This window comes from Equus przewalskii, chromosome 20, assembly GCF_037783145.1.
Source record: "Equus przewalskii isolate Varuska chromosome 20, EquPr2, whole genome shotgun sequence".
Lineage (NCBI taxonomy): Eukaryota > Metazoa > Chordata > Mammalia > Perissodactyla > Equidae > Equus > Equus przewalskii.
In genome coordinates this window covers 45,375,477-45,402,634 of record NC_091850.1, presented here as the reverse complement: position 1 = coordinate 45,402,634, position 27,158 = coordinate 45,375,477, and the positions used below count along the sequence as shown (strand labels likewise).

Genomic DNA, 27,158 nt, shown 5'->3' with positions numbered 1-27,158 from the left:
AATATAATCTATGACAGTATTGTTGATAATAAAAATGAGTTCTGAACGTAGACGAGGACCAGAAGGAGACATGAACAAATGAAAACAGTGAATTGACTTAGGATGGGATTGTGGTTAATTTTATCCTTAGATTCTAGAACTTTGATATAGTTTCTATAACAAAATATTAAAATTAAAAACCAAAAATATGAGGTCTGAAAATACATAAAATTATGACCCAAGTTACTTCTTTTTTAAAGATTTTTTTTTTCCTTTTTCTCTCCAAAGCCCCCTGGTACATAGTTGTGTATTTTTAGTTGTGGGTGCTTCTAGTTGTGGCATGTGGGACGCTGCCTCAGCATGGCTTGATGAGCAGTGCCATGTCCTTGCCCAGGATCCAAGCAGGCAAAACCCTGGGCCACCAAAGCGGAGAGCTCAAACTTAACCACTTTGCCATGGGGCTGGCCCGCAAGTTACTTTTATATAGTATTTTATAGTGTTCTTTGAATCTTTAAAATTTTGTGAAGGGAAAGCAAAGAGTTTTTGTGCAATAATTCTCCCAAGACAGTTACAGCCCAGTAAATGCTTTAGCATTTTATCGGGTATTAGCACACATCACAGGCTGTTGTGAGTAGTCACGAAACATGGAAAGAGACTCCACAGAAATGAGAAATGAGTTGGTGAGGGTCTTTCACTGACTTTGGCTGACTTAAAGAAAATTGTCAGGAAGACAAGAAAATTAGTGTTGGAATTGAGGCAGCTCCAGCAGGGAGAAAGCAGGAACCCCAGGGATGGTCCACAGCAGGAGCAGTCCACTCAGGTTCCTTCCACTGAAATGAAGGAATTCCAGTCTTACTTCAAACTTACATCACTAGCTCAAGTGTCAAAATCCCAGAAGAGAGCTCTGGACTCATCATGTGCCTGCTCTCTGGATACACCAGGACCTACTGGGAAGTGCTCAGGACCCCTTAGGATCTTGGTAGCAGGAGGGCTGGTTCCTGTAATCACAGTTCCCCCAAGGTTGCATGCACGTAGAGAGGAAAAGCTATTTCCAAAAAGAATTCAAGGTGTTTGTAGAAAGGGTTGATTGACATTGGGTGACCGAAACATCTCTCTCTTGGTACTGGAAAATGGAATAGGAACCACAGGGAGAAATGTGTACAGGATTGAGTGTCACACCCAGAATATAGAGTCTGCCTGCCACATGTAACCCAACTACATTCTAAGTCTGGGGTCCAAAGTGAGGAGGGCACGGTTTGCAAAGGCTTTTTGCTATGTATTTGCAGAAATTGAATTTATGGTCCTAAACCCAATATAATAGACACAATATGGCTTACCTTTAGCATGAAAGAAGTTGATATAGTAGTTTATGTTGTTGGCTTATTTTTAGGTATTTATAGGTATTATATAATTTTTTTTCAATACAGATTTCAAGTTTCTCATCTCAAGTGTTCCCATAAGAATATATTAATTATTTTTACAGGTTTCTGATAGGGCTCTAAAACTGACCAGAAAGAAAATACATTAACAAATTTGGGAAAGAAGATGTTCTAAATATAATAAATGTTGCTGAGTGATATGAAATGATATGGTGCATTTGAGGCTTGGAGAAGAACATAGGCAGATGGGCAAGTTGGGGAAATCATTAAGGGAAAGAAGCAGACTGTTGAGATTCTGGGCATCACAAAAGGAAAAATAAGCCCTTTCAGATGGGCTTATTGTTGGAGAAAGCAACAAATTCATCACTGAAGGAAAAGGTAAGGATTAAATGAAGGAATTATTATGGAATGGAAATGGGAAGCTTTTGCTTTTTGAAAGATGTGGACTCAAGATCCATCTCCAAGCTTCTCAGAATGTTAGGGGATGTTGTTTGTGCCTGTTCAGAACGGTGTGCTTTCTTTTCTCAGGAAGAGAAGTACTATTTATGACTTCTGTGTTAATGAACCCCAGGGCTCCTACGGAAATGTGCTCTGACCTCTGACACAATATTTTTACTTAAGCCAGAGCAAAGGAAATAATGCACATTGAGAGTTCAAATGGCTGCCTTCCACCCTGTTCCCTTTAAAAATCAATAATTATTTTCTATGTTATTTTTTCTTCTTAGGGAAGCAGCATGTGGCTTTATGGAATTTGGCAGAGTTAAACATCCTGTGCTAGTTATTTTGTTATTTAAATATGAGTAAGATTGGTAAATGGCAACTGAAGTTGAACCATTTGAGTGAGAATGAGAGTGATGAAGAACAGTGAAATAGAATCATACATGTTTAGTCAGATCTTCGCAGATTATCTTGTCCACCTCCCCCACCGCAATTACACAAATGAAAACAGGAGTTTACATGATTTGATGCAATTTTGCTCTTCAAACATTTGTGGGACTTTTCTACATAATTTCTTTTTTTGAAGTGTTAAATCTTACAGAATTCCTTTCAAAGTGTTATATGGGGTTAGAATTAACACCCACCTTACAGGTAAATTCTGTTATAACGGGATTGATCACGTAGAAATAGGTGTTGGGGACATGTATCTGCAATTATGTGCTGAAGCTCATCTTCGGACTCAGTTTAGAAAGGTGAGGGATTAGATACATAACTTTTAATCCATTCCTCATCCTTAGAAATGGGCCCATTTCCAGGCCAGATCCAGGGTTATGTTTTAGAAATTTGCGCCATCTAATGCATGCTTAAGAAGATGATTCTTGCCGTGAAGACACTTAACAGAATTAATCTTAAGCTTGAGCATATCCAGGGCACTAGTCTTGGCTTCCAGTGTCATGGGACATTATGTGCTCCCAGAATAAAATAAATTACTTGATAATCCAGCAGGATAACTTGTTCAAGAATTCGGTAATAAAAATACCTTTCATGAATACAAGTCATACGAGTTATTCACAAATATTGTCTTAGTTTATCATGCATGTGTAATTAATCACAAGTTTTGGATAAGGAAATGAAGCTAATAGAGGCAAGTGACTTGTCTAAGATCTCATGCTGAGTGAGTGCCTGCCACATAACAATCAATCAATATATTTTGCTAAAGGATTAATGTAGTGTAGCAGATCTTTTGTCTCCTCGTCAAGCGCTCACAAAATGCACTTATAAAGACAATCATGGCTGCTATAACATACAGCGGTGTTGAAAAGAAAAAAAGCGTGACAGAAATGTCACTTTTAGAAAACTTGCGGGGACTAGAGTAGCCTTTTTTACCCACCTCCGAGGAACCGGCCGTCGCAAGGGAGCTGTCCCTGGTGCTGAACCTGTCATGCTGGGTCAGAGGACGGCCTTCATCCATTTGGTACGTATTTTCTACTGTGTGTCTTTTACCAATGACAATACTATTAATAACAATCACATTTATAAAACACTTTTTCCTTTTTAATATTTTAAGGACTATTTTTTAAATTATAGCTTTTTTGAGTTATTTACATACCATTAAATTCACTTTTTCAAAGTGTATGATTCAGCAGATTCCAGTATATACATAAAGAAATAATTGTAAAATTATTACTACTATGTAATTTTAGAACATTTTTATTACTGAAAAGATACGCCAATCTCCTCTTCCTCCAGCAGCCAAGAATCTACTTCATGTCTCTACAGATTTGCCTATTCTGGACTTTCATATAAAGGGAATCAGGCCAAATGTTACCTTTTGTGACTGGTTTCTTTCATGGAGCATAATGTTTTCAAGGATTATCCATGTTGTAATAAGTATCAGTACTGCATTACTTTTTATTAACAAACAATAATCTGTTGTATGGTACACCACATTTTATTCATCTATTCATCAGTCAATGAACATTTAAATTGCTCATACTTTTTGGCAATGCTACTATGAACATCTGTGCACAAGTTTTTTATGTGAACATATGCTTTCAATTCTCTTGGGTACATTCTTAGAAGTGGAATTTTCGGGTTATATGATCTTTTTAATATTTTGAGGAACTGCCAAACATTTTTCCAAAGCAGCTGCATTATTTTACATTCCCACCAGCAATGTATGAGGATTCCAATTTCTCTATATCCTTGCCAACATTTGTTATTGTCTATCTTCTTGACTTTAGTCAGCCTAGTGAGTATGAAATTGTATCTCATTGTGGTTTTGACTTGCACTCGCATTTCCCTAATAACTAAATATGTTGAGCATCTTTTCATGTACTTACTGGCCATTTATTATCTTCTTTGGAGAAATGTCTATTAAAATATTTTGCCCATTTTTAAAACGTTGTTTGCTTTTTCTTTTTATTGTTCAGGTGAAAGAGTTCTTTACATATTGTGGATACAAGTCCCTTATCAAATATATCATTTGCAAATATTTTCTTTCACTCTGGGTTGTCTTTTCACTTTCTTTTTTCTTTTTAAAGATTTTATTTTTCCTTTTTCTTCCCAAAGCACCCCTGGTGCATAGTTGTATATAGTTTTTTAGTTGTGAGTCCTTCTAGTTGTGGCATGTGGGACGCCACCTCAGCATGGCTTGATGAGTGGTGCCATGTCTGTGCCCAGGATCCGAACCGGCAAAACCCTGGGCTGCCGAAGTGGAGCACGCGAACTTAACCACTCAGCCACGGGGCTGGCCCCTCTTTTCACTTTCTTGATGGTATAAAGGACTATTTTCAACACAGTGATTCTCTGATTCTTCCCAGGCCTTCCCTCTCCAGGGATTTTTTAATAGACTATAATAAGAATTCCAACATTTATGCTCTGAGTAGCTCGTTATGAAGCAGGGAACTCATTTACAATATAATTGTTGGAAAATATCATATGAAAGAAAAGTTTTAGTGGTTCTCTGGGAAAAGATTTGTTTGTGAAGCTGGTTGATGCAGGATATGTGACATCTGCTTCCTGCAGGAGAAGAGGCATGCCTCATATGCTATACTTTTCTCATTATCCTGAGCCTACTTTCCCCTCAATAAAGCAAACTGCTTGAAAATTATAGCCAGAAAAAAAAGGAAATGGAAGTATAGAATTGTTTTCTATCCTAAAAAGCATTAAGTTCTTGTTTTCAAATTTGGTTCTTTGGCAAGAAAATATATTCCTTTTACACAATCAAAGGGAGGTTAAACTATTTTTAAATTGGAAAACATTACCTTCTACAAGAGTTTTCCCCCCCGCTTAGTGGAAAGCAGACTAAGAAAAAGAATCCAGTGAGTTAACTGAGATCAGTTTTATGCTGTTAAAAAGTTCCAAATGTGGTATTTATCCAACACCTGCATTGAGTTGAAAAAATGTCTTCTAACTGTCATTGCCCTGAGCTGAAAATGTATCTTCCCTATTTTGGCAGTTCTCCACCATGTGCTTAAGTTAAGGGAATGTTCTTCCCCCTGCTAAAATCAATAATTGCCATCAATATAATTGAAGAATCATTCAAAGACTTAAAGCTTAATCTATTCATAAGAGTAAATGATATTCATATTTATTTTTAAATGCTTATTTTTTTGGACAGTAAAGAGAATGATCGAATAGTTTCACTTACAAATATCTGAAATACTCATTTAATTTAGATAGCTTTCAATGTGTTTCACCTTAGCATTTTAAAGTCACAACAGCTAGGGTCATCTGAAATACTTTTTATAGTTTATCCAAGTAATTCCTGTGTAGATTTACTTTTAAAAATAAATATGTAGTGAGAGTCAGAAGACCTGGATTCTATTTTCCATGTCACTGTGATCTCTAGAAGGTGGTGAACCACTGCTTTAATTTCCTGCTGCTTTTGAGGATGCTACACAAATGATTTAGTAAAACTGGCTTTGAACTTTTCTCTGTTGATGTCACCAGAATTACAGTAAAGCGAGAGTTTTGTCTTGTTTTGCTTTGGGTTTTTTTGTTGTTGGTTTGTTTGTTTTTTAACCATTGTTCAGTACTGGGTTATGGAGAATTCACAATCTCCCACAGAAACCCTGATATAAGAGCCCCCTCAGTCAAGTCACCACTTCAGTCATTTCCCTGCCCTACATAATGTCAGAGAGACGAGAGCATTACGGGGGAGCAGTCATTTGAATTTTAAAAGAATGACTTGGATGGAAGTATGGAAAATGGAATGAGATGGAGGAGAGACATCAGAGCTAAGAAGACCAAAGAGAGGGCTTAGTGACCAGTTGGACATAGGAGGCAAAGAAAGGAGAGATATTTAATATAACTAGGCCTTTTCTAATAACCTATGTAAAATGTCATATCCTGTCATTCACTACACCTTTACTCTGCTCTATTTTTCTCTCCATAGAACTTGACATTAACACATACACACACACACACATACACGTATGCATATGTTAGCTGTTGTCTATTTAACTAGTAGAATATAAGATTCATGAGGAAAGGGAAGTCGCCATGTTTACTGTTGTATTCCCAGTGCCTACCACAAATATACTTTTGAAGGGATGAATGAGGTGACTCACTTAAGAGAAGAAGTAGATTGCAATATCATTAACTAAGATAGGAAATATAGAAGGCAAGGCAGGTTTGTGAGAATTGGTGATGGATTTGTTTTAAGGCATGATGATTTTGAGGTGTCACCGTGAATATATGGTCTGGAACTTGGCAGGGAAGATAGGACATTTGGAAATCATGGGTGCTTAGGTATTGGTAAAAGAATGAATTTCTAATGAAGGAGACATGATATACTGTGTGTGGATCTCAGAATTTTGTATGACTTCTGTCCATCAGAACTGTCTTCTTCATTCTCTGCCTCTGCTTAACGGGATTTGTAGGTGATGCTTTACAGCTGTTAAGGCCATCCGGAATGCTGTTCCTGCGACCACATCTAGTTCACACCTGCCTGGCTATCTCTGTCTACTCTGTGAATGACTCCAGTTTACTTAGGATGACAATTTATATATACATTTTCAATCCTTTGGATAGTTTTACTTTATCTGCTGAGTATGTCTGTTCTTTCATAAGTCACTTGAAATACCTACTCCCTAAACACAACACACATCCATACACACACACATCCATGCCAAATCATGTGATAAACCATGAGACTAACAATGAATACAACAGGAATAAGTAATTTGAAAACTCACAACAGATTAAACAGAAATGAAGATGTTCCACAGTTCAATATTTAAGACTATTTAACAGGCAGCCATGATGTTCGTTGTCATAGTGTCAACTAGTAGAGCTCATATATTTTTGTTCTTTAAAATAACAAGGGCAGAATGCCCTTGCAATAAGCATAATTTATGCCAGCTCCCTTATCAAAGCATTTCCCAATGTCACTTTTAGTTAAAAATTACCTGGTCGAGATAAGATAGCTGTCAATTTGACTGCCATTATGAATGTATCTGGAGTTCTCACACTTTTCACAGTCAGTTGATAGGTTTCATATGTTTCATTAGAAAAATAAACTATAGTATAATTCACTCCATTGATTTTTAAGCAAATCTGAGTAATACAGTGTATTAAGTAGCATTGAGAGTTGGATACAGTGAATATCAAACATACTATTTGTTATTGACTAAGACTATTTATTATAGGCTAAGACTCACCTGTCAAGGTTCAAACTGGATGAATTATATTATTCTGTTATTAAGCATTTTCATTATATTTTATTTAAAATGTAATCATTGACTATATGACTATCAAAATGTACTTTCCCAACGACTTTCATAGGTTATGCTTTCAGGAAGTGTTGCCACTTTGGGATAGCCACCTCTATACTTAGAGCAGAAGTAGTTCTGAACCTTCTACAAATGTCAAATGATTACTGTATCAGATACCTTCTGACGGCCTCCTTCCTTCTAGAGGCACCGCTCACCTCCTAGACGGTGTCCCCTCCACCACTTTTGATGCATTTGTCAGGCTGGCTGAAGTCTGAGTTGAAGGCCCAGCCTTGATGTCTAACATGCTGTGTCACTCCCCTACTTCCAGGTTTGAATGAAATGCTACATCATGCCAAATGGAATCTAGCCTCCTGAGTGGCCACTGAAGGGCTTGATGATGCCACCCAGCAATGTGAGTGAGTTAGCTTTCCGTGGAGTGAAACTTGACCAGTACGAAATAGGAGATGGGGGGGGGGGGGTAGCGTCTTCCTCCCATGGGATACTCTGAGATGCAATTTTTTCTTGCAGCCCTCTGGGGGAGTACAATGTGCCAAGCATTGACTGGCCTTCCTTTTTTTTGATGTTTTTTAAAGAAGTGGTAGCCAGCATGATAACACATTACATCACTTTGCTTCCCCTCTTTTCTTGCCTCAGTTCTCTTTTTCCTCATACTCATTGTCTTGGGTTTTCACCTCCTGTTATGGACAGAATTGTGTGCCCCCCCCCCCCAAATTCATGAGTTTTGAAGCCCTACCCCCAATGTGACTGTATTTGGAGATAGGGCCTTTAGGAAGATAATTAAGGTTAAATGAGGTTATAGGGATGGGACCCTAATCCAACAGAGTTGATGGTCTTATGAGATGAGGAAGAGACACGAGAGAGCTCTCTCCCTCTCCACATGTGCACAGAGGAAAGGCCACGTGAGGACATAGTGAGAAGGAAGCCATCTGCAAACCAGGAAGAGAGCTTTCACCAGAAACCAATCCTGAGAGCACCTTGATCCTGGACGTCCAGCCTCCAGAACTGTGAGAAAATAAATTTCTATTGTTTGAGCCACTCAGCCTTGGTATTTTGTTATGGCTGCCTAGCAGACTAATATATCTCCCAAATCAAGTATGATGTTTTGCTTTCTTGAGGAGGTTTATCAAGACTATGACTATAAAAAACTGTAGAGGACACTCTTAAGTTAAACTTTTAATCAATAAACTTCCTTTTCATGTGCAAACTTCAGACGATCAAAAACTTGTCTGTACAGTGTGAATCAAGATTGTCGAGGTCAGCATTCTCAACGTGTGGTCTGAGGACGCTTTCAGTGGATCTGGGAGGTCAACATCAATTGTTAAAATACTAAACCATGATTTGCCTTTTCATGCTTAATCTCTCACAAATATATTGCGGAATTTTCCAAAGGGTGATATTGCAGCTGTCTGAATGCAGAAGTGGATCCAAAAATCCAGCCTCATTCTGTTAAGCCAGACATTAAAGAGATTTGTAAAAATTGAAACAATGCTCCTCTTGTCACCATTTTCTGGGTTTTGGAAAACATAGTTATTTTTCATTAAGATGTTTTTATGCTAATATATAATGGGTTTATTATTTTAAAAGAATTAGTGCATATTTTAAAAAAATTTCTCAATTTTAACATCTAAAACAGTGAATATCAATACATAAGACCCACATAAACAAAAGCCCACTGAGGTCCTATTTTAAAATGTAGGTTTTATTATTATTCAGGTATGGTTAGGCCAACAGACCAGGAGACAACTGTCATTGAAAGGATAGTTTGCTCCCAAGAGAAGGGGGCATGCCATGCCACACGGGGCCACACGGGGAAGCACCACAGTCTGTCAGGAGGCGGAAGGAGTGAGGGGAAAGTGTGGGTGAAAGCCTTATTGTGGTTTTCCTAGAAGGCAATAGGCAAAGCAGGCTAAGCAGGTTTAGGATTGGCTAGTCTGAATAATTTCAGCAGGCTCCAGGGTGTAGGGGCTGTCCCTGGGTTGTCTGGTATCCGGTCCAGGGGCAATTAGGACAGGGGAATGTTGGCCTGAGGGTGAAAGCCCTATGAGAGCCTAATAAAGGGTGTGGTTGTGGGGTTGGGGCTGTGGACTGGTTAGTTTGCATGTGAAAGGTGGACTCACAGGGAATTTGGCTGCTGTCTCTAAGAATTAGCTGGCCCTAGGAGGGGCAGTCTCTCCTGGGCTAGCAAGGTTCGATATGCCAGAGCACCAAGAATACAGAAAAAATAGTGAATACAGGTCCTTAATAGTTTTTAGGAGTGTAAAGAGTGTAGGGATGTTCAGAGATCTAAAAGTTTGAGAACTGCTGGGCGAGGTATGCACAATAACAAAGAAACCCAAAATCTCAATGTCTTAACACAGCAAAGAGGTAGGGATTTTGCTCATGCAAAGTCTTCACACTTTTCAAAGGCAGCAAAGAATATTTTAACATTAAAAAAATAGGCTGTAACGTCAGAACAAAAGAATATCATTTAAATTTAATGACCTTAGCTTAATGAGAAACTCCCCAAGTTATCCTTATATTTTGTGCTTTTTCTGCGAATTAGTGAACTTTCATCTCTACTTAGGAAGAGCTCAGGGACTCGTGCTTGGAAATTTCCATTGTCTAGATGATCATGATGGAAATGATGTGAAGGGAAGGAAAGAGTTTGGTTTGTTTACATGCTGAGAAAAAGGACCTAGTAGAGAAGGGGAGAGGTTGAAGATATTGGAAGGGGCACTTGATGGAAATCCTGGAGGAGGTGAGAGGATGAGGGAGGGAAAGGTCTGAAATAGGAGGATAGACAGACAGACATCTCTTCCTCAGAAACTGATCGGAAAGGAAGAAATGGTGCCCTTGAAGATAAGTGAGTGGGGGAAGGAGGGAAGCTGAGAGAGCCCATCCTTAATGCCACTGATTTTCTCTGTGAATCACAGGCAAGTTCTTTCCTAAAAATGAGGAGAGCAGGGAATGATGAAGGTTTAGCTGGTCCATTGCAGGTTTGGGGAAGGGAGTGGACCAAGAACAAACAGAGGTAGTGGTGCTAAACAGAAGGCCCAGTTGAGTTTAGACCTTAATAGTAACAGCATGAAACACATGGTAGCCTGACTTTTCTAACTGTGCTTTTTAACCCTGGGGCTGAACAGAGGAGGGGTTGGGGTGAGTGGAGGGTACTGAAGTTTATTGACAGGCTGCGTAGGACGATGGTTATGAACATGGCCTTTGAAGCCAGATGGCCTGGGTTCGAATCCTGACTCTGTCACTTTCTTTCCTATTTAGTAAAATGGGGCCAATAATAGTCTTGAGGTATTGTTTTAACGTGGGCAGTAATGGTTTCGTGGAGTTGTTTTGAGGACTAAATATATGATCTGGATTTTCCGTCCACACCCTCCGCTGGGGGTTAAGGGCCCCACCTTGGTTTCATGGTTTCATGCTTAGGTGAGTGTTGGACGCTTGACTAGGGACAAACCCAGCTCCTTTCCACTCCCGCCCATTTCCTTTGAGGGCATGCCCTGCTCAGGCTCCTCTTTCGTGGCCCTCACGATCTTCTCTGATTTTGGTGGATGAGTAAGAGGCAGCTACATCTGGCTCTCTCCTGTTCTATTTCCAAATTATATTTTGACATAATCTCTAAGCCCTACTTTCCTCAGGTCTTTAGTTTTGCATCTCAATTACCTATTTTAGAGGTAATCTACACCCTGCCTCTATTTGCATTTTTACTCTCATAACCCTAGTCTACGCATTTATCCACTTGCCCTCCAGATAGATACCACTATATCACAGGGAAAGGTCATAAGCATGAAATATGCAAGAGATAAAAGCATAAAAATATATTTCAAAACATCTCTTTTCACCTATTACCTCTCTTAGTTCTCCCATGAGTAGATGTCCCCATCCCCCTAAAACACCCAAGGCTGATGCTCAGAGGGGTTAATAACATGCTCAGGGTTACAGGGTTGCTTATTGCTAGAGCAGTAACTCACGTCTATGCCTGTGCTTTGCCACCTCAGTGCTCTGCACTGCCTCACAGGGCTGCACTGGTCCTGCTGGGGGCCTGAGGGATGGTGGCGCTGGAGGACCAGGTGATAAGGGAGGTGTAGGTGTTGATGGAGAGTAGCTACTTACTGTAAACAGCACAGGCAAGAAGAGAAAGAGGGGCTGTGTGTGCAGAGGTGGGGGCTGATCAACAGGGAGAGAAGAAAGAAGGGAAGGAGCTAGAAGTCACACTGAAATTGATGAGCAAGTGGAGAGGGGAAAGGAGAGGTGACTTTTGACAGAGTGGGATGTGGAGTTGACGATTTTAAGGGGGTTTACTTTCAGATGATGACAGGGTTTAGGGTGCAGCCATGGGACTGAGTTGCTGCAGAGAAGTTGAACACCATTGGTGTGGAGGACGCTAAGAACTGAGTTTCAGTTGTTTGAGTGAATGTTGAAATGAACAGATCTGGTATCAGAGTCCTTTAAGAATGTTTGAGAGTGATGTTGGAGTTGATAACAAGTAGGCAGGGGCCAGGGTAGCAGAGGCGCAGAGCTGGCACAAGGCAGGAGCCTCCCAGGAAGAGGAGGGCTGCAGAAGTGGGAAGAACCTTGGTTTTCAATTGTAGCTCATGGCACTTCTCATACGCTACTTTGTAGGGGCCTCCCAGCAATCCGAGGACATGCATATAGGGCAGGAAATTGACTTTTTCCAAGAAAACCAGCTGTTGAGTGCCAGCCTTGGGACTCAGATCAAGGCTCCTGACTTGATTCATGCTGGCTGTAGTTTGCTATGAGAGCCTTGTTCTTCTGCATACTATTCACAGTAGGAGATCAAGCTCTTAGAAAGAAAACTTAAAGATTCTATGCAGAAAAGGAACAACATTTCTCTAAGTTTTCTTCGCCCCAGACTCTGCTGAAAATCTTCAGGCTGTAAATGGAAGGGAGGAGCTGCTGGGCTGTCCAGAACTGGTCCAGGAGAGGCTCTTATGGTGCCACCTAGTGTCCAAGATTGCACCTATCTACTAAGCTTTGGCTATAAGTGTTCTGAAAAATAATTTATTTAAGGAAATTGCAAGTAACTGACTAATTCTGCAACAGAATATCTATTAAACCATCTAATATTTTTCTCTCCCTACCAGGTGGATTTCTTAGCCTGGCCTCTTGACTACCCTCGGGCTAGACCAATTCAGTGAATTACTTCATTCCACAGATCAGAAATCATGAGCTAGTGAAGTCCAAGGGTGTCTTAAAATTAACGCTTTCTGTAAGGTCTTGGATCACCTGCTATAGCGAAAAAATCACTAAGCTAAAAAAAAAATCTCTAGGCTTGGTGCCAGAAGTGTCTGAGGCATCCAGGTCTTGACTCCTGGGAGAGTGTGTTCCAAAGGTGCTTCATAAACTGTAAAGTGTTAAGTGAAGGTATTAGATATGGCTATTATTTCTCAAGCACTATTCTAGTCTCTTGACACACCTCCCTTCTAATCCTCATCACATATCTATAAGATAAGAGTTACTATCTAGATTTTCCATCTGAAGAGACTGAGGCTCAGAAAGGTTAAACGACTTGCCCAAGGTCATATAGCTGGTTTTCTCTTTGCTGTACTATACTGCACAGTACAACTGATATAAGGAATCAATATTAAATCATTCAACAAACATTTATTCATGATCATTAGTACCATTCATTGGGTTAGGAACAAGGCATATAAAGGTTTATGAGTGTTATGTTACAGTTTGTGTCCAACTAAAATCCATATGTTGAAGCCCTAATCCCTAATGTGATGGTATTTGGAGATAGGGCCTTTGTGAAAGCAATTAAAGTTAAATGAGGTCATAGGGAAGGGTCCTGATCCAATTAGGGTTAGTGTCCTTAGAAGAAGAGGAAGAGAGACCAGAGCTAGCCCCCTACCCCCAATCCCCACCTCTCTCCACCACCCGCGTGCACAATGAGAAGGCAGCTACCTGCAAGCCAGGAAGAGAGCTCTCACCAGAAACTGACCTTGCTGGCACTCTGCCATTGCCAATCTTCCTCTTTTTGCTTGAGGAAGATTCACCCTGAGCTAACATCTGTGCCCGTCTTCCTCTATTTTGCATGTGGGTTGCTACCACAGCATGGGCACCAACGAGTGGTGTAGGTCTGCACCCAGGAACCAAACCCAGGCTGCCGAAGGAGAGCGCACCAAACTCAACCACGAGGCCACAGGGCCAGCCCCTGATCTCAGACTTTCAGTTCCCAGAATTGTGAGAAAATAAATTTCTGTTGCATGGTATTTTGTTTGGCAGCCCAGCCCAAGCTAACTAAGACAATGAATAGCTACTTCCCACATGTGCTTTCAGCTTCGCTAGGGAAATCGATAGTTACAATACAACCTGCTGGGATAGATGTAAGAACACCTCGTATTTCTAAACAATTGCTTTACAAAGAATCCTGACAGTTGGTGAGACTGGCAGTAACAGGCTACCACAGATGCCAGACAGCAGCTCTAAACCCAAATACCTTTCAGGGAGACAGTCTCTTACTCACAGGTACCTCATAACTGATAAACATGGACTTGCTCACAGAACTCCAAGTGCCTTCTCTAAATGGCAGATGGAATGGGGTTGCAGAGCCAGGGGCTGAATGTGGCTCCAGCTCAGGTTCAAGAACAGAACTTCTGGTCTTCAGCTGCCGCAGCTATAAAAGGAAGGGGTTTTGACTAGTTGCCATCTAAGGCAGTCATCTGAATATTTTTGCTCACTTGCTCCCGTAAAAGAGTTTTGAAAAACTGTGAAACTGTTTCCACATTTGAAAGGTGACATCTAAAATTTTCCATTAGAAATTTAGTTTTAGGGCTGGCCCCGTGGCCGAGTGGTTAAGTTCGTGCGCTCTGACGCAGCAGCCTAGGGTTTTGCTGGTTCGGATCCTGGGCACGGACGTGGCACCGCTCGTCAGGCCACGTTGAGGCGGCGTCCCACATGCCACAACTAGAAGGACCTGCAACTAAGATATACAACTATGTACAGGGGGGATTTGGGGAGATAAAGCAGAAAAGAAAAAAAAGGAAGATTAGCAACAATTGTTAGCTCAGGTGCCAATCTTTAAAAAAAGAAATTTAGTTTTAAAGGATGTGATTTCCATGTATTATAAATAAATATTGACATTTTAAAATAAAATCATCACATGACAAGTTTCCAATAGAATCTAAATAACATATTTATTAGAACTTCACTATCATTCATAAAAAAAGACTGCAATTTTACATCATTCCTTTTTCTCATTGAAATCTCATTTTCACTCCATTCCCAGAATTTTATTTAATGCAGGATATTTTTATGTTTGAAAATCTTTTATTATTTCAAATTATTTGAAAGTTTCATTTATTGTCATAATTATTAGTAGTAAGAACTTGATTGAAACAATATATTATAAATTTTGATAATTATTACACATACTTAGTAAAATCTTACTGGATATATCTCTTTTAAAATCTATTGATGAATATTATTGCTAGAAAGGGACAAGATTTAATCTCAATTCTATTCCTATTTTTGGGTTTTACAGATATAAACACTGAGAAACACTGTTCCCATAAACAAATGAAAACGGAGTTTTGTTATAACAAAATCATTCAATTCTTTCAACTTCTGAACTGTGTGCCAAAAATTGTCACAGTAATCTCTCATTAAATATTATTTTAAATCATCAGGTAAAAAATTTAGATTCTCCTTCAAATTTGTTGAAAGTGGAGAATTAGAAATTAACTGAATTACAAAAGTGTTGATTATCCAGTCAATAAGACTCAATCACTTCTCGTTTCTGGAAAGTCCCTAGGACAAGCATCTCACAAACACTCATTCTAACATAGAGTGCCAAGTAAGGCAGAGAGCCTTGCCAAGAGTTTGTCACCTGGATGACATAAGATGTAACCAATATTTCTCCCTGCTACTCTGCTTTGTTCTCTGGAGCCTTCCTCAGGAGCAATGCTTTCTTTGATTGAGGCTATCATCACTCTTATAACCGCACTCTACAATTTATGAATTAACATATTGGCCAAAATAATTTAAATACCAAAATACCCCCTCTAAGAGAAGAAAAGGAAGGACACAAAGCCTAAATGCAAAGTTTTGGTGCCTTATGTTGGAGGCTTCTCCAAAAGCAATATTTAAATTCTTCCCTTTTTTCGATGTTCTAGAACAGCACCACCCGATAGAAATATAATGTGAGCCACATACGCAATTTAAAATTTTCTAGTACCATATTAAAAAACCAAAAAGAAACAGGTGAAATTAATATTACATACAATGCAATATTTCCAAAATAGTATCATTTCAACATTCAATCCATATGAAAAATTAAAAATGAGACATTTTACATTCATTTTGTTTTTTTTGGTATTAAGTCCTTGAAAGCCTGTTGTGTTTTGTACAGCAGATCTTAATTCTGACCAGCTGTGTTTCAGGTGCTCAATACCCATGTGACTAGTGGCTACTGTATTTAGCACAATCCTGAGGCACACACTGTAGTAGGATTTGGGATGGATGAGAGAGAGTTTTCCACGTGTAAGAATATGGTGAACATGAAGGCAGTGGTTGGAAAGGAGAACAGACCCATCCATGCCCCCATACAGCTGTGAAAGGTGTCTTTTACCCCAGGACCTCTGCTGCACAACTGTATGAAATGGCTCTGGTGTACCCCAAGAGATGGAGGTACCTCAGTTTGAAGATCATTATTTTAAGTGGATTCTGGATGCCAAGATCTTGAGAATGATGCAATGAGGATAAAATTATATATCCTTATCTTCTGAAGAAGACCTAGTCAACTATCCTTCTAAAATTCTAGACCAAGCAAAAAGAAACATTAATGAGACAAAATATTAGCAGAAGATCCAGAAAGCCCTTGTTACTTAGTCAGCAATATCCTGGTATGATTTTTTAAGGTAAGGTTGACAACCTACCTTATCACAAGTAGAGAGTTTTGGGTAATAGTAGGGTGATGCCTTCCTCTCTGACTATGATGGAGAGAACCTGGGATTATATGAGTATCATCAACCTAACATCAGATTCCTTGAGGAGGTGAAGGGTTCCTATGTTATGACAAAGAAGAGACAAAGAATCTCTTCCTTACTTTTATTTTCTTAGGAAACTTCTACAATGTCACCCTCTAGCTCTCTCTAAGTTCCAGTGTGCAGTATGAAAGATGGGCTTCCTTTCCAAAGGACCCAGATGCTTGTCCTAAAAGGTAAGTGTAAGTACTTTCTGATGCTCTTAGTCTGCTTGGGCTGCCATGACAAAATATCACAGACTGGGTGGCTTAAACAACGTAAATTTATTTCTTACAGTTCTGGAGGCTGGAAGTCTTAGATCAGGGCGCTAGTGAGGTTGAGATCTGGTGAGAGCTCTCTTTGGGTTTGCAGGCTGCTGATTTCTCCTTGTATCCTCACCTGGCAGAGAGAAGAGAAGGGTAGCAAACTTTCTGGTGACACTTACAAGGGCACTAGTCTCATTCATGAGGGCTCTACCCTCCTGACCTCATCTGCTCTTAAGTACCTCCCAATGGCCCCATCTCCTAATACCATCCTTTTGGGGAGTAGAGTTTCAACATGAACTTTAGAGGGACACAAACATTCAAGTCATATCACCAAGTATAGGAACATTGGGGGTTAGGGGTTCAACATATGAATTTGAGGGCATACAATTTAGTCCACAGCAGATATTAGGGTACTAAGGTATGGGATTCCATTTCAGAAGCTCTCCAAATAAATTAAGATTATCATCTGCCTGGATGAATTCTTTAGGATGAAACTCTGTTTAGCTGGAGGCAAGTGACTGGTTTAATATTTTCCAGAATTCCAAGTCTTTGTATAACATCACTCTCTGTTATCTTCTTCTGTATGAAATAGTTTCATTTTCGTGATAAAATAAATTTCATTATGACTCATACTTCTCCCAAGAAAAACTCTTGGGGACAGTTTTGGGGGTTTCCAGGTAAACTAATATTATTGCAGGATATTTTTTCTAATTAAATATTTCCCCTATTTTTTTCTCTATAAAGTTATTTCTTCTGGTCTCAGAACTGCAAAGACACAGTAGGTTTCCTCCCCACCTCATCCTGTTTAAAAATAATGAGCATTCCACAGTCAAGAGGCATGCTGGATAAAGGGGTCTTTCAAATAAACACTTGGGTATTCCTAGAGTAGTTAATTACTAAGTGAAACTAGCAATACTTCCTTCCAGGCTTGAGTAAGTACATGAACCTGTGAAACTAGAATAAACTAAAAAGTACCTTTCCTGTGAATACTTTAGAAATTGCTGTGCAGAATACACTTGAAATCTATTTTTTATTGCTGTGACATTGGGAAATTCCATAGAGTACAAATGTAGGGTGTTTCGACTTTGCTGTGAAATATGGGTTTATGGTATTAAAAAGGGGGCTACGCATTCAACTTGTACTAAGTTCCTTAAAGAGAATTCAAAAAATCAATCAGTCAAGCAAACAAACAAACAAACAAAATAAACACTGCATGGCTCAGCAGTGCTCTTCATACCAGTCACAGCAAGTAAGGGCTGGAGCGTTCAAAGAAAGGAACTCAGAGTCTTTCATGCATTAACTTTTCTAGGCAAGGCCACTGAAGATGCAGTTACATTAATCTGAGGTGATTCAAAATGTAAGTTACTAAGACATACAAATTACAATATCATCACGTAACTTTTAGTTATCTGATTTAGGAATGTTTGATTCTAAGGGGAAGCTGGAAACTAACTGGAATTGTCTCTAGCAACATTATCATATAGGCTTTTGCCTAATCTTATAGATTTGTTTGATTGTTTTTTATTCATCCTCACATAAGAATAGGCTAATTATTGTAATCATATCACAGTACATGGGCTTACTTCTCACAACTCCCTCTGAGAAACTCTAATTTAGTTTTTGACTTATTTAGTTTAACACACATGCTCTCTAATAATTTAGTTTTATAATATCAATTAAAAAATTTATCACATCCCCAATATACACATATATAATAAAAATGCACATATGTATCTCTGTTTTTTATGTACTACATATACTATAAAACATATACACAACAGAAATTTTAAAAAGATTAAAGATGAAATAAACATTTAAATTAAAAATTTTCTACTAAAGTACAATGTGACTAGATATCCACATCATTTTGAAAAGTCTTGTTTTAACTCTTTGTGATATGGTGACTTGAGTTTGATTTTCTTCTAATAAAATCGATTTTATTTTTTCAATAGTTTTAGATTTACAGAAAAATGGAGAAGGTAGTACAGAGTTCCTGTAAACCTTGCATCCAATTTCCCCTCCTGCTTACATCTTACATTAGTATGGTACATTTATTACAATTAATGAACCAATATTAATACATTATTATTAACTAAAGTCCATGGTTTATGCAGACTTCCTTTAACATAATGTCTTTTTCGCTTCCAGGATCCCATCCAGGACATCATAGTGTTGTCATGGCTCCTTAAGCTCCTCTTGACTGTGATGGTTTCTCAGACTTTTCTTGTTTTGATGACCTTGACAGTTTTGAAGAGCACTAGCCAAGGATTTTGTAGGATGCTCCTCTAATGGAATTTATAATTTGTCTGATGTTTTTCTCATAATTATATTGGGGTTATGGGCTTTTGGGAGATCACAGAAGTGCAGCGGTGTTTGCATCGTATCAAGTTTACAACCTAGCCACATGATCTATCACTGGGCTCAGGTCACACGTTAACTTGGTGGCCTATTGGTAAGCGTTCAGTCTCTGCTAAGGGCTAGTAGCAAGCTAAATGCTGTTTCTCAAAAGGAGAGTAGTTATTCACAGAGGATGGCAGGGCTTTATGCCAAACTCCTAAGGGTTTGCCTTGTGATTCACTTATGGGTGCTTGCCAAAGACTTCAAATAACATCACTATCTGCCACTGACACTTCAAGCACCCTTGGATCTGCTGGATCATAGGGACCAAGTGGCAGATCAACTTGCACAGCAGCCTGGATCTGTTGTAGAGCCTTCTCTTCTCTTCTCTCCCTAGGGGTTGTGCCTCTTTTTTTGGTGGTAAGAGGGGCCAGATGTAACAACTTACCCTTTAACTTCGAAGTGATATCTTGATATATCCCACACCACTCGACCCCTAGGAATTTTGCTGGGGTAGAAGGTCTTTGAATTTTGGGGGATATATTTCCCATCCTCTGACACACAAATATCTTACCAATACCTGTACAGTAATTGCTACTTCCTGCCTACCAGGACCAATCAGCAAATCATCAATGTGATAGACCAGCATGATGTTCTGGGGAAGGAGGAGGGAGAAGGCTAGGTGACTAAATCATGACATAGGGCTGAAGAGCTGATATATCCCTGTGATAAAACAGTGAAGGTGTATGGCTGGTCTTGCCAGTTGAATCAAACTCTTTCTGGTGGTCTTTTTCAACAGGTATAGAGGTAAAAAGCATTTGCCAGATCAATAGCTGCAGACCAGATACTAGGAAACGTGTGGTTTGCTCAAGTAATGAAACCACATCTGGAACAGCAGTGCAACTGCAATCACCACATTATCAGGTTTATGAAAATCCACTGTCATTCTCCAAGATCCATCTGTCTTCTGCACATGCCAGATAGGTGAGTTGAAAAAGGATGTGGTGGGTATCACAACCTCTACAACTTTCAAGTACGTGATGCTAATCTTTGGTGCTAATCTTTGCAATCCCTCCGAGAATACGATGCTGCTCTTGGTTTACATTTTTATAGGTGGAAACAGTTCTAGTGGTTTCCACTTGGCCTTTCCTACTATAACAGCCTTCTCTCTATAGGTCAGGGGACCAATGTGGGGATTCTTCTAGTTGCTGAGCATGTCTACCTTAATTATGCATTCTAGAACTGGGGAAATAACCACAGGATGTGTTTGGAGACCCACTGGGCGTAATGTGAGATCAACCTGAGCTAAAATTCCATTCATCACTTGACCTCCACAAGCCCCTACTCTGATAGGTAAACACAATGATGTTTTGGGTTTCCACGAATTAATGTCGGGTCACTGCCATTGTCTACTAATTTCCCCAAAGTCTGGTTATTTCCTTTCCCCGAGTGCACAGTCACTCTGGTAGATGGCAAGAGGACCCTTTGGGGAAGGCTGGGATAAAGATTAACAATATACACTTTTGGCAATGTAGCAGGGTCTTTCCTTGAGAAGACCTGACCTCCTTTTCATACATAGTTCTAAATGTGTAAACTGGCTCAAATCTGGGAATCGATTGAGGGGCTGTGACTTTCCATTTTGGTGATGCAAGTTAGGGCTTGAGTCATAGACCTAGAACTCTTCTGCTTATGCAGACCAAGTAATAATTTAGTAGACTGTCCATTTATTTCTTCTCTAAGGAGACCATGATCAACTAGCCAATTCCATAGGTCTCTCCGAGTCAGACAATTCTGATTACTGCTCTGGCTCAGCCGTGCATTACAGTAACCACATCCACCTAACTTTTGGTAATTAAGTGCCACCCTTTGGTCCCTACCCCCCTGAGATCCCATTATCCCAGTTGCATTTAGGAGTCTATTTGATGGGAAAAGTTTCCATTGTAAGATACATCTGACTACAGAGAAAAGCAATTGTAGAGCTCTTCAAGGATGCTAGGGCTCCCCCACAAATTTATTTCCAACATTTATGTCCTCTGGACCCTCCTGGGGTGGGTGAATAGGTCTTATGTGATAGATCCATGCTAACATTCCAATCTCCCCAAGTCTTTGGATACCTTCCTCTACAGTATCCTAGGCAGTTTTGGGACTTCATTTAGTGTAGGGACTTTTGGGTGGAAGGAAGTCAAGTGATCACCAGAGCTTTTGCTCAGGTTCTTCTCACAGTGGGCCCATTGAGTCCCCAAACCGATCCTATGGTTGTTTTCCCAATTCCACATGCGTAACAGGAAAAGACATACCCACCAACTAATGAAACAAACTATTAAGCTTTTCCCAACCCCTTGAGGTAAAATGTTGTATCTAGAATATCTGCTTAATGAGAATTTTATTCTCTCGGTTCTGGAGGTTAGATATCTGAAATTAATTTGTCAGAATGGCCATGCTTCTTCTGAGAGCTCTTTGGAATAATCTTTCCTTGTCTTTTCCTAGCTACCAGTGGCTCCTGGCATTTCTTGGCTTATAGTTAGACCACTCCAATCTCTGCCTCCATCTTCACATGCCCTTAGTTCACTTGTGTCTATATGTCTCTGCATCCTCTCCTCTTATAAGGACACCAGTCATGAGATTTATGGCCCACTGTAATCCAGCATGAGCTCATCTTAAATGATTACCTCTGCAAAGAACTTATTTCCAAATAAGGTCACGCTGAAGTTCCAGGTGGACATGAATTTTGGGGGGACCCACTATAATCCCACATGCTTAATATCCATAAGAAGTATAACTTGTATATTCTTTTGTATGATCTGAATTTTTTTTAGCATGTGTATTTACTACTTTTTCAAATAAAATTAAATGGAAAAAAACTCCCCATAGTTCCTTGCCTTAAAATGCAAATATTCCTTCCATCCAGTTTCTCCCTTTGATGCCCATTACTATTTAGTCTCCCTATGCTGGTCTCCTTTGGACTCTTGTCCTTTTCCTATCTTCTAACTACGGACAAGGTGATCTTTCAGAATAATCTTCTCCTTCCAATCGTTCAATGAGCATCAAGCACAAGCTCCCTAGTTAGCCAAAGGTGGCTTTTCATGATCTGGTCTCCAGCATCCTTCTTCCAGTTTCATCTTTCAGTAAAATCCCCTGCTACCTTCCTGTTCTGCCCCTGAACTACTTGCAGGTCTCTCAACGGTCGATGTCATTCCCTTCCTCCATACCTTGGTCCTGCAAGCTTTGCTTGAGTAAAGGCCCTTGCACCCATGACTGCTGCTCATCTTTAGATCTACTCTTTTATTCTCTCCCCAGAGAGGAAACATGTTGCCTTCTGATCTTTGAAGTATGTTAATATTTTGCCTTTGCTCTTGTTCCTCTCACATCAAATTTCCTATTTGAAAGAAGACAGTCCAAGAACACACACTGCCGCTGTCGAGTAGAAGCAGTTGGCCCTTCTCACCCTGCCGGAGGGGAGGGACCATAACTCCCAACCCTGGAGCCACAAGCCTGAGCCCACACGGAAGGTCAGAGCCCCCGGGCTTGGGGGCGGGGGGCGCGGAGGGGCGGGTGGTGACGGAACTGCCCCTCGGGGAAAGCCAGGCAAACCGCACACCACTCAGCCTGCCCACATCCCTGGAGTGAAGCTCGAGGAAACCCCTGCGGGGTGGAGTGGAGGGCGACGCTCGCAAGCCCAGAGAGACACTGCCAGGCGCCCAGACACGTTGGCGCCCTTCACAGCCCAGGCGGGCCTTCCCGCTCCCGCTCTCCGAGGACGCGTACCACCGCTCTTTCAGGGTTTCCCCTCCTTCTACCCACCCAGCCTGCCGGAGACTTCTGTAGAGGGAAGAGCGTGCCGGCGGCACGTGGAAGCAGAGCATGCGCAGTGGCAGCGCCGCGCTGTCCGCTCCCCTGGCCGGCGGCTCAGTCCGCGCAGGCGCAGGCGGAGGGGCCGCGGACTCCCCGCCCTCCCGGGCCCTGCCCCCTCGCCGCGGGTCAGAGGCCGCGAGGCGGGCGGCGGTGACGCGCGCGGAAGCGCTCTGGGTACCCTCGGAAGCCGGCTGGCAGCAGAGCGGCGGCGGCGGCCACAGCCGGGCGCCCCGACTGGAGGGGCCCCGGGTCCCCCAGAGGCGGCTGAACCTCTGCGGCGGGGGACCATGCCGCAGCCCGTCGCGTGGCCGGGCGCGAGCTGCGCTGAGAAGCCGGCGCGGGAGGCAGGGGCGGCGTCTCCGGGCCCCGCAAGAGCCGCGGCGCGGGAGGGCGGGAAGGCGGCGGCCGCCGGGCAGCCGCGGGCCGCGATGCGGTGCCCGGCCGAGCAGTGAGTCGCGGGGCGCGGGCCTGGCGCGGCGGGGGCGGGCGGGGGCGCTGCGCTCGGTCCCCGCGGGCGGGCTGGGGGTGGGGTGGGCTGGGCAGTAGCCGCCGAGGGCCCGGCACCCTCGGTTCTCAGGAAGGTCTTCGGCGGCCGGGAGGAATTTGGAGACTCCTGTATCCAGTGTCCGAGTACAGCTGTTTTTCCGGGGGGCCCCTCTTACAATTCGGGTCGCCCAGTGTCCCCCCACCCCCAACTTTTGACATCTCCATAGCTCTGAAGTTAAAGCTGCCGAAACTTGAGAAACAAACTCGAAAGGCGTGTTGTTTTATAATTCACTCCTGGTAGATCTTTTCTCCAAGCTGGTGCGGGAGGAAATAAGGTTGTCCCTGTCACAGCCGCAGGAAAACTGAGCCACGCGACATGTTTGTTCTTGGAGGGCAAGTCGCCGCTTGATGAGCGTCCCACTTGTTGGACAGACTTTGGACGGAGTCCGACCCCGTTCTCTTTTGCCCTTTAACGGCTTAGCTAGATATCCCCACCCCCGTTTATTTTTAAGTAAGAAAGCCAGTTAGATCAGTTAGATCTAACTGGTTAGATCAGTTTCTTACCAAACTGTAAAGAAAGGGCATAAATCGGAAGCGTTTCTAGTTTCTGCAAGGGTCTGGGGGTAGAGGTGGAAGCAGGATAAAAACTTGAGGGCTGAAACTCTTCTACACTTTCAAGTTCTAGTCACATATAATTGCCTTTGGAATTCCGAAATTGAGGAAAACACTCAGATAACTAAGTTTGACAGATAGCTTATTTGGCCCGAAAGCTGAATTTTAAAGAGTGTTGAAATGCACCTTTTTTTTTTTTTTTTTTTGCGTTTCCTAAAAAGGGGTCCTTGACTGGCCTGTTATGCAAATAGTGTAGTATTTTAATAACTATCATTTGCATAGTTCTTTACCGTGGGCTTTGACATTCTCATTTATTGAGTTATTGAGTTATTGGGTTAAAGGCTGCTGGGGAAAATTTGGAGTAGGAAGTCTGACACTGCTGCCCCCGGGAGTGAGTCAGGTAATCTAGGTGAGTGAAGCTGACCGGAAGTAAACCCTGAGTTCCTGGAGAGTGGGTACTTCTCTCTTGGGGGCAGGGTCTAGCTAAGTTCCAACCTATAGATGCTGGATTTTCTGTATTTAAGCAATCCAGATATCCTGACTTTTGTATGAAATGTCCTGATTTTTAAATAGTAGCATTTTATTTAATTTATTTTTTTGGTGAGAAGATTCACTCTGAGCTAACATCTTTTGCCAATCCTACTGTTTTTTTTTCGCTTGAGTAACATTAGCCCTTAGCTAACATCTGTACCAGTCGTCTTCTATTTTGTATGTGGGATGCCTCCACAGCGTGGCTGATGAGTGGAATAGGTCTGTACCCGGATCCGAATCTGGAAACCTGGGCTGCTGAAGCAGAGCACGCAGAACTTTAACCACTTGGCCACCCAGCTGGCCCCTATTTTATTCTTTACTTGAAACCACTGTGCAGGCCCACATGTGAGCTGATGTGACCAGTGGCTGCAATTTTGCTCCTTAGGTTCAAGACCGATCTCAGTCTCGGCAGTGGGGTCTTTTGCCTCTGCCCCTCCACAGCCCATGCTGGTTCCTAACTGCTGCTGCCAGCTTGTCTGCTGCTACCTCTCTCGGGCCCTGGTGGTCAGAGCTGTGGTCCTGCCTAGTGGGCCTGGCCCTCAGATGCTGCTCCTCAGCCTCGGCATGAGCAGTTTCATGCCCCCTGGGAGATGCAGAAACTTTGAAGCCAGAGCCATGTTCCCCAAAGTACCCATAGTTAGTTGGCAAGTTTTTCTGCTGGATGTGGTTCCCAGAGTCTGAGCACCTGGCGAAGTGGGTCATGGTGTAGAAGGAGCACTCTTTCCTGATGAAAAGGTCTCGTGGCATGGGTACGTCTTCTCTCTACTGTCAGTAGAATTACAGACTTAGAGTTGAAAGGAATCTAAAACCAGCCTGGGTTTGTCATTATATACATTAGGGAACTGAGTTGCAGATTCATAGGTGCAGCTTGGTCAGGGAGGCACAGGGAGTAGGTTTCAGGCCAGGTTCCCTGCCTGGGTCAGAACTTCCGCCATCTCTTTCTCGCTGCCTCAGCAAACCCAGCCAGAGGGATGTGATTTATAATGATGGCAAACTTCAGATTTTTTTTTTCTGGAATAGATGTTCCAGTTTGCGGTTTATTAAGCAGCTTAATTTCTTTTTCTTCCTGTTTTTGTTGTCTTTGATGATTTCATTCTCCTTTAACTCTTGTAAGAGAACAAGGAGGGGTGAGGGAAGGGAGGTCACTTAACTTGAGATGTCACCTTCTGAACATCACATCTTATGTTTGGGGCTTTCTTGCCTATCATGTGGGCAGTAGGGCTATTTCTCTTTGCTCTGTGATGTTTCCTTAAGGGTTAGAGAGATGTACTGCATCATATAAACATTGCTTATTATATGGTTTGCAATATAATATGTGCACATCAGTTCTTACGTGGTGATATATGCAGCCTCATAGTTGGGTGTAGATTTAAATAGTGTAATGTCTGAATTAGGACCTAATAGTTTTTAAGTCCTGTGTTTTTCTGTCATTGGAGCCAAGTCCCTTCTTCCCACCCAAAGAATTGGGTTTGTCCTGCAGAGGAATTGAGTAAAATATTTGCACCTGGAAATACGAAACACTATAAAACTGCAGATATTTTGAGATATCCTGCAGAGTCATTTTTAATACTTTGCCTGGACAGTAATTATGAATGCACATCATAGCGCAACTTTTGCAGCCGTTATACATCGGGGATGTGAGTCTTTGGAGGGTGCAGTGAATAGGGGAAGGGATGGCTCATTTCCTAGGCAGTACTGTAGGATACTCATTCCTTTTGACTGAGCTCGCTGCATTTCTCAAGGGAGAGAAATAGTGGGGAAGAAAGACAAAAACCACATGTATAAGCTGCTTTCTAAATCTCCTTCTTCCCTCATCTCTTTCCTCCCTTCCTTTCTCCCTCCTTTCCTCCCTCCCTCCTTCTCTCCCTCTCGTCCTCCCCCCCACCCCCAGCTCATCCTTCCTTTAGCTCATCTGAGAGCTGTGGTTGGCTGGCATCCCCTGGACAGGCCCTAGGGATGGCTCACAAGATGACTTAGGACCCGTTTGAAGAAGTCTTAGGTCAGACCAGATTTAGTGACTGTTTTTAAAACTTTGTCCCTGCTCCTATCAGCAGGTCTCCTCTGCTCTATCCCTTGCTCACCCTGCCCCTGCTTTTGAAACGTATGCTGTGTCCACTCTTGCCCTTAGCTAAGCTAATCTGCGCTGCAGTTCTTGAGGACCAAGATGGTCCTGGGACACGGTTTCTGCTTAGGGAGTTGAGAAGTGAGACTACTCCCTGGCCCTTCCCTGTCTGCCTTATGGTGGGATAGGGTTTCAGTGTGGGATCCATAGGCTCTGTTGGATGGATCATATGTCTGTGAACCCCTTTGAAACTGAAGGCAAAATATTATGTATATTTGTGTTTTTCTGGATTGAGGTTCTGATGAAAGCTGTGGGTTCTCAAAAGGGCTTTGAACAACAACAGATTGTTAAGCCATTGTTCTTGGATGTGCTCAATATACTATTGAGTGAATGTGTTTTCCCACCCACCTCCTACCTTAGCAGCTCCTGGGGGGGATGTTTGGTGGGGTAACAGCCACTCCCTCCTGCTGCTTCCCCCACCTGGATATAGAGCCTGCTTC

General features: G+C 41.8%; 1 protein-coding gene across 1 annotated transcript in view; it reads left to right on the top strand.

The window, feature by feature from the left end:
* The first annotated feature begins 623 nt into the window (after positions 1-623).
* The window catches only part of OTULIN (OTU deubiquitinase with linear linkage specificity), a 53,347-nt gene continuing 26,812 nt past the window's right edge, over positions 624-27,158 (top strand). The window contains exons 1-2 of the mRNA XM_070587331.1: positions 624-659; positions 22,895-23,415. Coding sequence (XP_070443432.1) covers positions 624-659; positions 22,895-23,415 — 557 coding nt within the window. The remainder of the gene's footprint in view (positions 660-22,894; positions 23,416-27,158) is intronic.